This window comes from Clinocottus analis, unplaced genomic scaffold (assembly GCF_023055335.1).
Source record: "Clinocottus analis isolate CAN_PGR_092001 unplaced genomic scaffold, fCliAna1.0.p SCAF_15, whole genome shotgun sequence".
Lineage (NCBI taxonomy): Eukaryota > Metazoa > Chordata > Actinopteri > Perciformes > Cottidae > Clinocottus > Clinocottus analis.
Window position 1 is genome coordinate 10,807,902 of NW_027175876.1, and position 13,158 is coordinate 10,821,059.

The window sequence follows — 13,158 nt, forward strand, 5'->3', positions numbered from 1 at the left end:
AGCTGTTATTAAAGTAGACTGATCCTTTTTGCTCTTACTTAGTTTCTGCGTGACTTAAAATTACTGCATTCTTTACCTCTCTGCAGCACACGACTGCATCCTATTTCTGAAGAATAACACGGAGAGACCAGGTGAGTACAACCAACTTATGACACTAAGAATATTGAATTTATATTTGCGTTGACGTTTCAACAAAAATAATGATCGAACTGTGTTTCTGGTTTTAATAAACAGAAAAATTTGGGAATATATTCCCTCAAATGGAGGAATCTAATGGTTATCGTATGCTGCACGTCTCAAAAGAGTACACCCAACTTGCAGAGCGTCTGTATGTCCTGGAAGGGAAGCAGTGTATCTCCACATTATTTGTTCACCATGGTGATATTACAAACTTTTTTTCCCCATTCTTTGATGTTGAGAGCAACAATAAACAACATTCTATTCACCTTTACTGTATTTATTAATGATTGCAGAGGGCAGATGAGGAGAGAGGAAAGTTGTGTGTGTGTGTGTGTGTGTGTGTGTGTGTGTGTGTGTGTGTGTGTGTGTGTGTGTGTGTGTGTGTGTGTGTGTGTGTGTGTGTGTGTGTGTGTGTGTGTGTGTGTGTGTGTGTGTGTGTGTGTGTGTGCGTGCATTAGTGGTTCTTTAAAACTGTAAAACAAACGTTCTAATTTGATGATTTGTTTTGGTCAATATAGAGTCCTGTGAAAATTTCAATTTTTTAATGCCAGGTAAATAACTTTCTTTTACAATTCAGTCTGAAAAAAAAACAACCCTTAAAAAAAGACTCAACATCAAAAGCCTTAGTGCCGCTTTTGTTGTACATACATTGAACTTTTGCACTTTTTTCAATGTTTAATTTCCTAAATTAATGCACTCTGCTGTTTTGTATGTATTGAGTTTTGTTTTATATATTAAGTATTTTGAATGTGTGATATTTTTTGTGTGTCTTTTTTGTGTCTTCTATGTAAGTTGCTGCTACTGTGACAAACACATTTCCCATTGTGGAGGAATAAAGAATCTCTCTCTCTCTCTCTCTCTCTCTCTCTCAATCTGGAAGCACTTTTTTAACCATCCTTCATAGTTTCAGCTACTAGCTATACATTTAATAAACTCCAAATAGTAATTCCAAAGAGAAATAAAATATACATAATATAGTAAATATGTTTTATCAGTGTGCTTTATGTTACTGTATATGTGAAGTATATGTTTCTCTTTGTAGACTCTTGCAGAATTAAATGTGTGGATACAGTTCGATGTCAACAATCTATTTATAATGAGACCATCTGCAAACAAAGCGGTGAGTTCCTTTCAGAGTATCTATGATTGTGTAACTATTTATTGTGTTATGTAGTGCACACTATGCTTGGAATGCTGTAGACACACACATGGCTTTAATGGCACCAACATCTTACAGATTTGAACTCTTGAGATCAAACCCATGTCCCTTCTTTTCAGTTCTTTGGGTCAAAGGCGAGTACATCATCGACATCGAGAGCGATGGATGTTTTACCTGTAATAATCCAGTGAAATTGCCGGAAGATAATATCAAGTTGGATTCGATACTTCCAAATGAAGGAGGAAAACCCTACGCCAGCGAAGCTGCGTAAGACATTTTGGGAAACATGCTTTAATTTGCTTTCTTGCCTGAGAGTGAGATGAGGAGATTAGTGCCACTGAAGCTTGAGCGCAGGTCGTGGGATTGGAAACAGCGCGACTGGTTCTCTTCACGCGGTGGAGCACCACTGAAAATGTCATGAGCACCAGCAAGAACAAATTATGAGCTCAATGCAACACATTCATATTCTACATCAAAAGGGTATCTGTCGTTCTTTTCACCCTGTGGAGGAAAATCTGCTTTCCAAAACCACTGTTGCTAGACAATTAACATGTTGTAACGTGCTTGTTTGTTGGTTCGCAAATAGAAATGCAAAAATTTAAATTTGCTCTGCGTCAACAAGACTCCAGGAAGTCGCTGCTCTCAGAAATAATGACAGCAGGAAGTTCCCTTTAATACCACAGAGCTCTACATGTATCTTTCTGGAGGGCTTAGGCTTAAGATACAATATCTCCAATATTAACCTTTAGAGTTGCAATTAGGTGGATATTGTTTTGTTATTTATTTACCACAATATAATGTATATTATACCGTATGTAAAAATGTATATAAAATTCCAAATTGTCAAGATATTCAATATTCTTCCTTTTGTCAACAGTGACGTCATGTACAAAACGGCCGACTTTGCGGCCTCCATCAATGGGCCTTCGGCTGGTGGAAGAATTGATACTGCTCAGGACCTCCGACGTTGTTTGAAGAACACAACACATTTTGTTATTGCTGATAACTTCAGCGGCTTCATCTCTACAGAGAATCAATGGAATGGGAGTGAGTTTCAACCTTTTAATTACAGTAGCTGTTGATTGGGAACAAAACTAAGTCTAGGAGCAAAGGTGCACCTTTACAGCTTTATTTATGTTTTTAAAATGATAAAATACCAATATATCTTAAGCATGGCGTCCATCTGACTCGTACATGTAGATCAATGATAAGCTGTTATTAAAGTAGACTGATCCTTTTTGCTCTTACTTAGTTTCTGCGTGACTTAAAATTACTGCATTCTTTACCTCTCTGCAGCACACAACTGCATCCTATTTCTGAAGAATAACACGGAGAGACCAGGTGAGTACAACCAACTTATGACACTAAGAATATTGAATTTATATTTGCGTTGACGTTTCAACAAAAATAATGATCGAACTGTGTTTCTGGTTTTAATAAACAGAAAAATTTGGGAATATATTCCCTCAAATGGAGGAATCTAATGGTTATCGTATGCTGCACGTCTCAAAAGAGTACACCCAACTTGCAGAGCGTCTGTATGTCCTGGAAGGGAAGCAGTGTATCTCCACATTATTTGTTCACCATGGTGATATTACAAACTTTTTTTCCCCCATTCTTTGATGTTGAGAGCAACAATAAACAACATTCTATTCACCTTTACTGTATTTATTAATGATTGCAGAGGGCAGATGAGGAGAGAGGAAAGTTGCGTGTGTGTGTGCGTGCGTGTGTGTGTGCGTGTGTGTGTGTGTGTGTGTGTGTGTGTGTGTGTGTGTGTGTGTGTGTGTGTGTGTGTGTGTGTGTGTGTGTGCATTAGTGGTTCTTTAAAACTGTAAAACAAACGTTCTAATTTGATGATTTGTTTTGGTCAATATAGAGTCCTGTGAAAATTTCAATTTTTCAATGCCAGGTAAATAACTTTCTTTTACAATTCAGTCTGAAAAAAAAAAACAACCCTTAAAAAAAGACTCAACATCAAAAGCCTTAGTGCCGCTTTTGTTGTACATACATTGAACTTTTGCACTTTTTTCAATGTTTAATTTCCTAAATTAATGCACTCTGCTGTTTTGTTGTATGTATTGAGTTTGGTTTTATATATTAAGTATTTTGAATGTGTGATATTTTTTGTGTGTCTTTTTTGTGTCTTCTATGTAAGTTGCTGCTACTGTGACAAACACATTTCCCATTGTGGAGGAATAAAGAATCTCTCTCTCTCTCTCTCTCTCTCTCTCTCTCTCTCTCTCTCTCTCTCTCTCAATCTGGAAGCACTTTTTTAACCATCCTTCATAGTTTCAGCTACTAGCTATACATTTAATAAACTCCAAATAGTAATTCCAAAGAGAAATAAAATATACATAATATAGTAAATATGTTTTATCAGTGTGCTTTATGTTACTGTATATGTTTCTCTTTGTAGACTCTTGCAGAATTAAATGTGTGGATAAAGTTCGATTTCAACAATCTATTTATAATGAGACCATCTGCAAACAAAGCGGTGAGTTCCTTTCAGAGTTTATAATGATTGTGTAACTATTTATTGTGTTATGTAGTGCACACCATGCTTGGAATGCTGTAGACACACACATGGCTTTAATGGCACCAACATCTTACAGATTTGAACTCTTGAGATCAAACCCATGTCCCTTCTTTTCAGTTCTTTGGGTCAAAGGCGAGTACATCATCGACATCGAGAGCGATGGATGTTTTACCTGTAATAATCCAGTGAAATTGCCGGAAGATAATATCAAGTTGGATTCGATACTTCCAAATGAAGGAGGAAAACTCGACGCCAGCGAAGCTGCGTAAGACATTTTGGGAAACATGCTTTAATTTGCTTTCTTGCCTGAGAGTGAGATGAGGAGATTAGTGCCACTGAAGCTTGAGCGCAGGTCGTGGGATTGGAAACAGCGCGACTGGTTCTCTTCACGCGGTGGAGCACCACTGAAAATGTCATGAGCACCAGCAAGAACAAATTATGAGCTCAATGCAACACATTCATATTCTACATCAACTGCTGATAATGCGTTGATAATAAATAGACAATTTACAGAAATTAACTAATTGTGCTGTTTTATTTTAAAGGAAAAAATCATGAAGTGACATTGTCCTTTTGGGCCGCTAACTATTAAGGGACTATAGTTTTGACTGATGATGTGCTCAAATTCATAAGTGAAATTAGTTATTATTCCAGCTCTGCCTCTGTCAGACTGATAACACCCTAACAGCAGCTAATGCTACAATTACAAGCTTAAAATAAAATATCTCCAATAATAACCTTTAGAGTTGCAATTAGGTGGATATCTTTTTGTTATTTATTTACCACAATATAACGTGTATTATACCATATGTAAAAATGTATATAAAATTCACAATTGTCGAGATATTCAATATTCTTCCTTCTGTCAACAGTGACGTCATGAACAAAATGGCCGACCTTGCGGCCTCCATCAATGGGTCTTCAGCTGCTGTGACTTTAGGAGAAGAAGCATCGGGTATCTTAGTGAGACAAGCAGACCCAAAAGACTTTTATGAGATCTCCTTTGGTTATGGATCCCAAAAGGATAATATATATGTAGGTGTATTTCTTCACATGCATGATAAGTGGTAATAATATTGTCAGAACAGACCTCTGTATGACAGTATGAGTCCGTGTCCGTGTGAAGCCTCGGTCGTGCTTTCTGTGTGGACGGTCGTACGGACATGAGAGAGGAATCTGATCTCTGTGGGTTTCTCCTCGCGGCGGCCGACATTCTCAAAGCTCCTCAAAGTAAATTTTAGTAAAAAAATGTTGGATGGTCACGGATGGGTGAATGAAAACCTGCTGCCTAGAACCCCCTGTGAAGGTCTTAAAACAGACCTTTTGACCGCCAAGTGCTTGTGTCCGCTGTGTTAACCAAGTCATCGTTAATTTATCCCATTTTCTGTGGGAATACTTGATTCTGATTGGCTGCAGGGTGTCCATTAATTCCTGATAATGGACACCTACCAAGTAGTTGCAGTTTAAGTGTTTGTTCACCGCTGTAAATGACTGCGCTGGCTACATTAAATTAAAAATACATTTAAAAAAAATATTTAACACACTAAGGTAACGTTAGTCCTTCATCTTTGTGCCTCACACAAGTAGCAAGAAGTAAGTTACACTCCCTCTTAATTTACTGATTCTTTGTATCACATAAGAAGTCACTTCCCCCTGAAGGCCACAACCTTCAGCCGCACTGCGTTAATCCCTGATAACGGACACTCCTTCAGGCATAATCCCTTACTGGTTTACTTCAGAGTCATTAAACAAGTAGTCCTTCTCAACTTTGAGGATATGCCATCCTGTTTCTCATTTGGAAATAACTTCATTTGGTCAACGTTTTCTCTTGAGATTGAGCTAAAAGAATCAAAACCAATGTAGCACAGCAGGAAGACCGTTAAGTCCTTTCTTAAATAAGTCATTTTCTGGATTGTAATTGGATTGTCTTCAAGTAAATAGTTTCCTTATTCCTACATCTTTAAAGCAGCACCGTACAAAATGTTGACACACTTGTGTTCTTCCCTACAGATTGTAGAAAACCAAGATAATCTGAGTAAATTCTCCAGATCTGTCACACTGCCAAAAGAAGCGTTTGAAAAAACCGCGAGTTTGAATGTCAGCGTGCCGTTTGTAGCCGTTTTACGGTTCATCAATCTGGCTTCTGTAAGAAACAATATAAACATTTCACCTTCAGTGATACAAGAAATATAATCATGTTACTATTTTACAGTTGTTTTATTTTATTCAGGATGAGAAGAACAGCAATCTTTTAGGCAATGAGGTTATAGCAGTTGAAATGGGAACCGCTATCAGCAATCTCACAGACAAAATAACCCTCAATTACAAGATGGTTGACTATGTAAGTAAAAAATAATAATTATCGAATGTGTAATATTTCTATTTCATCCAAGAGCACGTTTAATGCACTAATGTGGTTTTGTTATTGTTGTTTTTTTACAGGATGGAATGCTGTCTTGTCATTCATGGAATGGTGTTGGTAATTATAATATTTTCTTTATATCTGTAACTATGAGAGAACAGAGCTTTCCTCAGAGAAGACATTTTTACTCATCAAGTCTAATCGATAACGCTGCCGTGACCCAAAATGTAGATTATGAAAGGACATAAAATAATCATGTAAAAATACAATGAGCTGGTGTAAATAATATCACATACTACTGGTGTAAATAATTCAATTAATGATGCTTCAGTCTTACTTTCCCTTTCGTATTTATTATACTATTGCATTGTGCATGCTGGCTCACTGTCATGGCTTACTGTACTGGGACATTTATAAACAACGGATACAGTGTTAATGTTAAAGTAATTGTTTTTTCTCACACATTTTTTTCTATTGATTGACCTTCATTTACATCTGGGTTTAATATTTCAGTATTTCCCATGTTTGAAATCTACTATTTGCATGGAGCGGTGATGCTTACTTGTACTCATGAACTCTCCAGCTTCAGCTTTGCGTTGTCTGCATCTCTTTTAGGAAAACAACCAAAGTGGACTGATGACGGATGTCTGACCAAAAAAACTGGTGACACCGTTATGTGCAAGTGTTCGCATTTGACCTTTTTCGCTGTCTTATTGGTACGTCTTACGACTTTTGTAATATTCTCATGACATTCTAATCTTTGTACTTTCAATCAGCTTTCCCAGTGGAAAACCCATATATGGACATTCCTCCACCTTGATTGCACTCTGTAGCTACTTAATTGTTTTAATTCCCCACCCTTGTAATTAAATTCATCATAAACCATCCTTATTAATGCCAGTCTGTGTGATATAGTGTTTAATTGTTGCTCTTTCAGGCTCCTCCTAACCAAACGCTATCTACTTCTGACCTGAACTCCCTCACCATCATCACACAAGTGGGCTGTGGCTTGTCCATGTTCTTCCTCAGCATAGTCCTCTTCATGCACGCCCTTCTGAGGTAGTTATAACAGGTCTCCATATTTAGTTTCAGATTAAATTATGAAAAAATTGGACTATGTAAAACAAAATGTTGTCTTTTTTTAACATAGGGGGCTCAAGGTCAGATTTTTACGAGCTAAATGATTTTCCAAAGCCGTCTCCATGCAAATGACAAAATAATTAATCTATTCAGTAATAAAATAAGCCTATAAATACTGGACTTTCCCTTAGGAATAACATCTTATACTTATTTTTAACTGCAGATTGAAAAAACATTTTCATCCAGGTTTTGTTCAAATGCCATAGAGATTGGAGTATTCAGCGTAATCCCTGTCATTATGCTGCCTTACATACTGTAATTTCCTGAAAAAAAAAAAAATGTTGTTTATTTATTTGCATCTGATAAAAAATGAGACACAAAATTGCTGAACTTAAAATAACTTTAACATGTTGTTACACATGTTAGCTTCAGTAGATCTGCGCTCTGTCTGCAGGGTCATCCTTAGTGTTAGCCCTTCAGAAAAAAAAAGCCATACTAAAAGATACAGGATTGCCAATAATCCTGATTATTTAAAATAAGCCATTATTAAGCGAATCGGCCAAACCTTTGATCAGTTTATCTTTAATTCAGATATCATTGACACAAATCTGCTTTAGCCTTTATACAAGCAAACAAAAGACAGCTTTGTGGTGTCACTGCCATGATGTAGTAAACATGTATGTAAATAAGCGTTCTGTTCAGAACAGTAGCACTGTCCAACGTTTGCATAGGAAAATGAGACCGTTGAATAGTAGCTTTGTTGTAGGAGTGCTATGGAAATAACTGTTATGTACCAAATGAATGCCCCATGAAAATATGTGTCCCTTTCTTTACTTTGTATGATCGCATGAGGCAACTATTGCACTTACCTTCACATTTAAACACTGTTTAGAGATGAATAAATATTCAAAGAATGATGCAATTAGTGAATAAATATTACTTATGTGACTCAAGTTGTGTATATGATTTATTAAATAAGACAATGATAAATGGTCATGATAAATTTACAGAGGTGGAGGAAGAATTATATTTCTGTATTAATATCACCCTGTAAAAAAGATCTACAAATAAAAGTGCTGTATTGGATATAGTATCAGAAAATGTACTTCAAGGTATCAAAAGTTAATGTTCCCAGTGAGGGTTTATGATATCTAATGACTATGATATACTATTATGAAGAATATGATTACATATTGTGTGAGCAACGTTTTACTCTTGTGAGATGGCGCTAATAATGTATAACTTTATTTAACACGAGGCTAAAACAAATACTTTATTTTGTATTAATTAATTTGCTGTTCTTTTATTCGTTAATCCATTTATCGTTTGGTTTGCAAAGTGTAAAGAAATAGTGAGAAAGAACTCAAACAGACTCCTCCAAATGTCTTGTTTAAAAAAACAACGACTTGTCTATTAGCAGTATGTGTCTCTCTTACAGGAGGACCAAGGCCAGCGCCGCCACAAAGATTCTCATCCAGCTGGTGTCGGCCATGTTCCTGCTGAACCTCACTTTCCTGATCAACGACTTCGTGGCCAAACTGAAGAACTCTGTGGCGTGTAGGATCGTGGCGGTCCTCATGCACTACTTCATGTTGACCACTTTCAGCTGGTTTGCTGTGCAGGCCTTCCACCTCTGCCTGAACCTGTACACGGGGGGCCAAATTGTGATCCGTCATTACATACTCAAAGTCTCCATTACCAGTTGGGGTGAGTACACATCATTATTGTATGTTGTTTTATCGGAACAGGGACATGACATTTGCAATTCAGTGCTTACTTGGGAAATCTCCTTTGTCCGTTTCCAGTACTACCGAGTGTAGTTGGGATCGTGCTGCTCATCTTAGGAAAATATGGTGAACAAGTCATCTCGACTAATGATTCTGAATACAATGTGACCATGTGAGTGTATGGATGATATGCAAAATGATACATCCGTTCACACGCTTCCTTTCCTTCACTGACGCATCTCTCTGTTCCCAGGTGCTGGATAACGGACAGTAACGTGCACTACATTGTCAACATAGGTTACTATGTGCTGGTCTTCCTCTTCACCTTCACTACCTTCATCATCACAGTGTACTGGCTCTTTTGTCTCAAGAGAGTGGGCCGTGCAACAAGCAGCACAGGGATAGGCCCAAAAAGAAAAGGCATTGCAATCATCCTGGGACTGTGTTGCCTGATGGGTATCACTTGGGGTTTTGCCTTCTTTGCCTATGGAGTCCTCCGGATCCCCTCCTACTACATCTTCACGGTCTTGAATTCTCTCCAAGGTCCTACAACTGTGATAAAAATACGCTTTTGATGTATTGCTCTGTTGCATTACACATGGTTTAATTGAACCCTTTTTTATAGTCACTGCTCACATAGGTTGTTTTGTATTAATTAACTCGCAGAATACAACTGCTGGAATTCATATTTAAATATTTGAATGCATGAGAAAGTGTTGCATGTAGTGACAAACACAGTGAATTATTGGCTGCATCTTCAGTTCCCCACCACAAATCTCAAAGCACTACTTTATAGCCTGCAACTTAAGTGTTTTGGTTGACTCTTCCAGCTGCAGATGAATGAATGAATGATAATATTGCTCCACGTCAGTGGGATGTGTCAAGAGACAAATGTTGCTTTATGTGAACACCAACTTTTTAAAAGGTGTTCATATCGTGTTTCACACCCTCTGATGGTTAAAAAAAATAAAAATAAACGCAGGTTTAACCAATTGGGCAACAAATGCATAATACTTGTTTAATGCATAACAACTCAAATATGTCACATTTCTATCAAAGCTAACTGGATGCTACAGCAGTTACTGTTTCAGTGGTTATTATTACACCATTATTATATTTACGCAAGATGTAAAAAGATAGATGACTGAAATCAAAAACTCACCTACATGAGCAATGTGTCTTTAAAACATGTTACATGTCAAAGGCTCAACTTGTCCGTATGAGTGACCATCTTTTTCTTTGTCTGGCAGGTTTCTTCCTGTTCATCTACTACTACAACACCAGCCAACAAGAAGAGATACTCAGTAGTCAGGGTAGCTCAAGCGGCACGCTCACGGTTCAGAGCAACGTGCACAGCGATAACCCCTACGACAACATTAAAGAATAAAGCCCTGTGAGGAGTAAAGGGGAAGCTGGTCAGCTTTAAGTAAAAGACTACATGGACGTAGCATTAACTAGAACGTGTACTGGTTTATAACATTGTGATAGGAGTCTGACCTGACATATTTACTGAAGGTCATTAGTGTATGGGGAATTACTTTAATACTACATTGTTTAGTTTCTTAGGACCAGGCTTTACTTTGTACAATTTCCTTTATCGAGTTTTGGAAAAGGTTGTGTATGTCATGGAGTGAATTATGAAATGTGTATTTTTGACAGATTTTTCAATAGAAAAACTGCAAAATACAAATATTAAATGCTTAAGTATTTTATTACAATGACTTTTTTTTAAGACTTTCTGATCTTTAACTGATACAACATCTTCAGTTGTAAATATAAAAGTAAAAATAAGGTTTCCTAAAGCATGTTTCGACTGTTTGGAATATGAAAATGAGATAAGCAGCAAAAGTATAAATAATTTTATTTAGTTTTAGTCAAAAATAACAAACATACATTATGGATGAATACGCAATGTTTTTCTCAACTCTTCTCTAGTTGTGAAATAATTAAAACTTTTACAGTACGAGAGCTTCTGCTTCCTTGAGAGCATTTTCTATTTCAGCCACCTCCAGGGAGAAGTCCTCTCTTTCCTGCATCATATGTTCCCGTGCTTTTATGATTTCCGTCATCATTGTTTGGATGTCCTATGAATGTGTTAAATGAGAATAATTTAAAATCCACTGCGATCATTACTCAAATCATTTACAACAAATAGCAAAGTGTGAGTTTACCTCACCTCTAACTGGGCACGTTTCTGTGTCGCAGTGTCTCCAAACACTTTTAATTCATTCAGCAGGTCTGTGGAGACGCTCTGAAATGGAGACAATGAAAAATGTGTTTAACAGATGGCACTTCCTATAACAGCCAAACGGCTCTTACCCTTTACAAGTATAGTGTAAATGTAAATTATTTCAAAAACGGGTCATGTTTTTTACTCACTTTAATTGTGTGCTTACGTGGTAATAACAAGTGCATGTTTGTTATTTGCGAGAGTTATAAAACAAATAATGACTGTACTAAGAACATCCATTAAAATGAAATTAAATAGACATACCATAACCTCTTTTCTTTTATCTTCACTTTGTTGTGCAGCTTCTCCAACCCGTTCTCCTAAAACTAAGAATCAAAGAGATACTATGTTGTTTTCTATCAAGTAACAACTAAAATCAAGCAAAGAAAAACACATTTTGAAAATTGGGATACATAAGATGTTCACCTGGGTCTATGTTGGCTGCGACTAAGAGTATTTGACAGTCCTTCAGGTTCTTCTTAACCTCTCCAGCTTCCTTTTTAAGTTCACTGAACTGCAGCTCCAACTCAGCTGTTCTTTGCTGCAAAGTAACGAGGAAATACATGCTGGTCAATTGAGGAAGACCACAGACAAGTATGAATACATATTTAGTCATGTTACAATCATACAAGTACTTCATTCTCCGTGAGGTTTTTCTGCAGCTCCTCATTGGTAGCCATCAGATGCTGATATTGCCGGTTAATCTCTGCTTGTTGCCCATACCTGGTGGAGATCCTAACAGGTGCAATATAACGTTGTGAAAAAAAATAAAAATAGGTTGATGGTCACTGCACGTTCAGGATATGCAACATAATGTAAGGCTTACCCTTTCTGTACTTTGGGAGCAACAGTTTTCCTGCAAGACAAAATAAAAAGGTAAACAATGAATTGAATAGCTCTGAAGCAACCATTCATAGTATAGTGTTGAATGGCACATGTCTTACTTAGGCACGCTTTCTTTTTGAGGTTTGAAGATACCATCTGACTTTTGGGCCACATTTGCTGTTGCAGATACAGTTGCTGTGTCTTTGGATTCAAATTTACAACCTGCTTTCTTCATTTCTGCAGGTAACTGCACACCTGGAACACATACATTTCTTAAATCAGCTTCGTCAGATTTTTAACTACAGCAATACAATTGAAATATACATCAATTGTCCCAACACAGCACAGCACAGCAAATTTTGCACACCTCTTGGAATTTTGGATGACATTTTCTTCATCTGTTGTGCAATGAATATAATGCCAGCAATGAAAAAGGCACCTGTATAAAGAAACAATCTGATTTAATAACTTATCATTTCATTCCTGGAAGATTTTAAAGAGCCAGCATTTGAACGAAAATGTTAAAACAAGTTCTGCATATGCGTATTTTGAAGCTTCAACGACCTAAACGTGGACGTATAGGACCTTTGCAGTCACTATTACTCGAAATATAAAATACTGCTATTTTTGAATGGAGTTTGGTGCGAGTTTCCAAAATACAACATTCAAAACAGGACTTCAAATGTCCAGTTAGCTTAGGTGCTCAGTAAACGTTGAACACAGCTAAAACATACTAACATGTGCGACAGAAATAACATCAACGCCTACCTTAGTACCTTTATGAATGCGTTAAATATAACAAGGCTTGTCCACAGTTAATTTCCTCAAACGAGCCGCACGAATTTAAAAACGTCGCGCCTTCTGCGTTATATCCGGTTCGATTCCGTTATTTCCGGTGTAGCAAAAACTACTTTTCTCTATATTGTTGTCGTTGAAGAGTTTGTATTTCTTTATTAATGCAAGCTAAGCGTTAAGCGTATTCTTCTGTTATTATTGTTGGGTGAACATTACTGCACTAACTGAAATAAGCAGCGAACGACTAACGTTAGACAAAAC

At 37.0% G+C, this 13,158-nt stretch overlaps 3 protein-coding genes across 6 annotated transcripts; 2 read left to right on the forward strand and 1 right to left on the reverse strand.

Annotated features, from left to right (window-relative positions):
* Positions 1-2,223: 2,223 nt before the first annotated feature.
* On the forward strand, positions 2,224-6,891 carry LOC137785966 (uncharacterized). The gene is made up of 11 exons (XM_068577544.1): positions 2,224-2,386; positions 2,636-2,680; positions 2,784-2,927; positions 3,219-3,251; positions 3,759-3,836; positions 3,996-4,143; positions 4,751-4,913; positions 5,889-6,023; positions 6,109-6,219; positions 6,321-6,383; positions 6,856-6,891. Exons 1-11 carry the CDS (start codon positions 2,224-2,226, stop codon positions 6,889-6,891), a joined length of 1,119 nt encoding a protein of 372 aa, XP_068433645.1.
* On the forward strand, positions 6,861-10,666 carry LOC137785948 (adhesion G-protein coupled receptor G2-like). Its single transcript, XM_068577525.1, has 6 exons — positions 6,861-6,956; positions 7,178-7,299; positions 8,759-9,027; positions 9,126-9,219; positions 9,301-9,590; positions 10,298-10,666. Exons 1-6 carry the CDS (start codon positions 6,915-6,917, stop codon positions 10,432-10,434), a joined length of 954 nt encoding a protein of 317 aa, XP_068433626.1. The 5' UTR covers positions 6,861-6,914; the 3' UTR covers positions 10,435-10,666.
* A 225-nt stretch (positions 10,667-10,891) lies between these two features.
* Positions 10,892-13,122, reverse strand: knstrn (kinetochore localized astrin (SPAG5) binding protein). 4 transcript variants are annotated; one of them, XM_068577254.1, is made up of 9 exons: positions 12,879-13,122; positions 12,470-12,541; positions 12,222-12,357; positions 12,104-12,133; positions 11,913-12,012; positions 11,704-11,818; positions 11,542-11,603; positions 11,224-11,298; positions 10,892-11,131 (listed from the first exon to the last, which is right to left on the reverse strand). In XM_068577254.1, the coding sequence occupies exons 2-9, from the start codon at positions 12,498-12,500 to the stop codon at positions 11,003-11,005; spliced, it is 678 nt and encodes a 225-aa protein (XP_068433355.1). In that variant the 5' UTR covers positions 12,501-12,541; positions 12,879-13,122; the 3' UTR covers positions 10,892-11,002. The 4 variants fall into 4 exon arrangements, with proteins under 4 accessions (XP_068433355.1, XP_068433354.1, XP_068433357.1 ...); XM_068577253.1 differs by having other exon boundaries at positions 12,871-13,122; XM_068577256.1 differs by lacking the exon at positions 12,470-12,541.
* Positions 13,123-13,158: the final 36 nt, after the last annotated feature.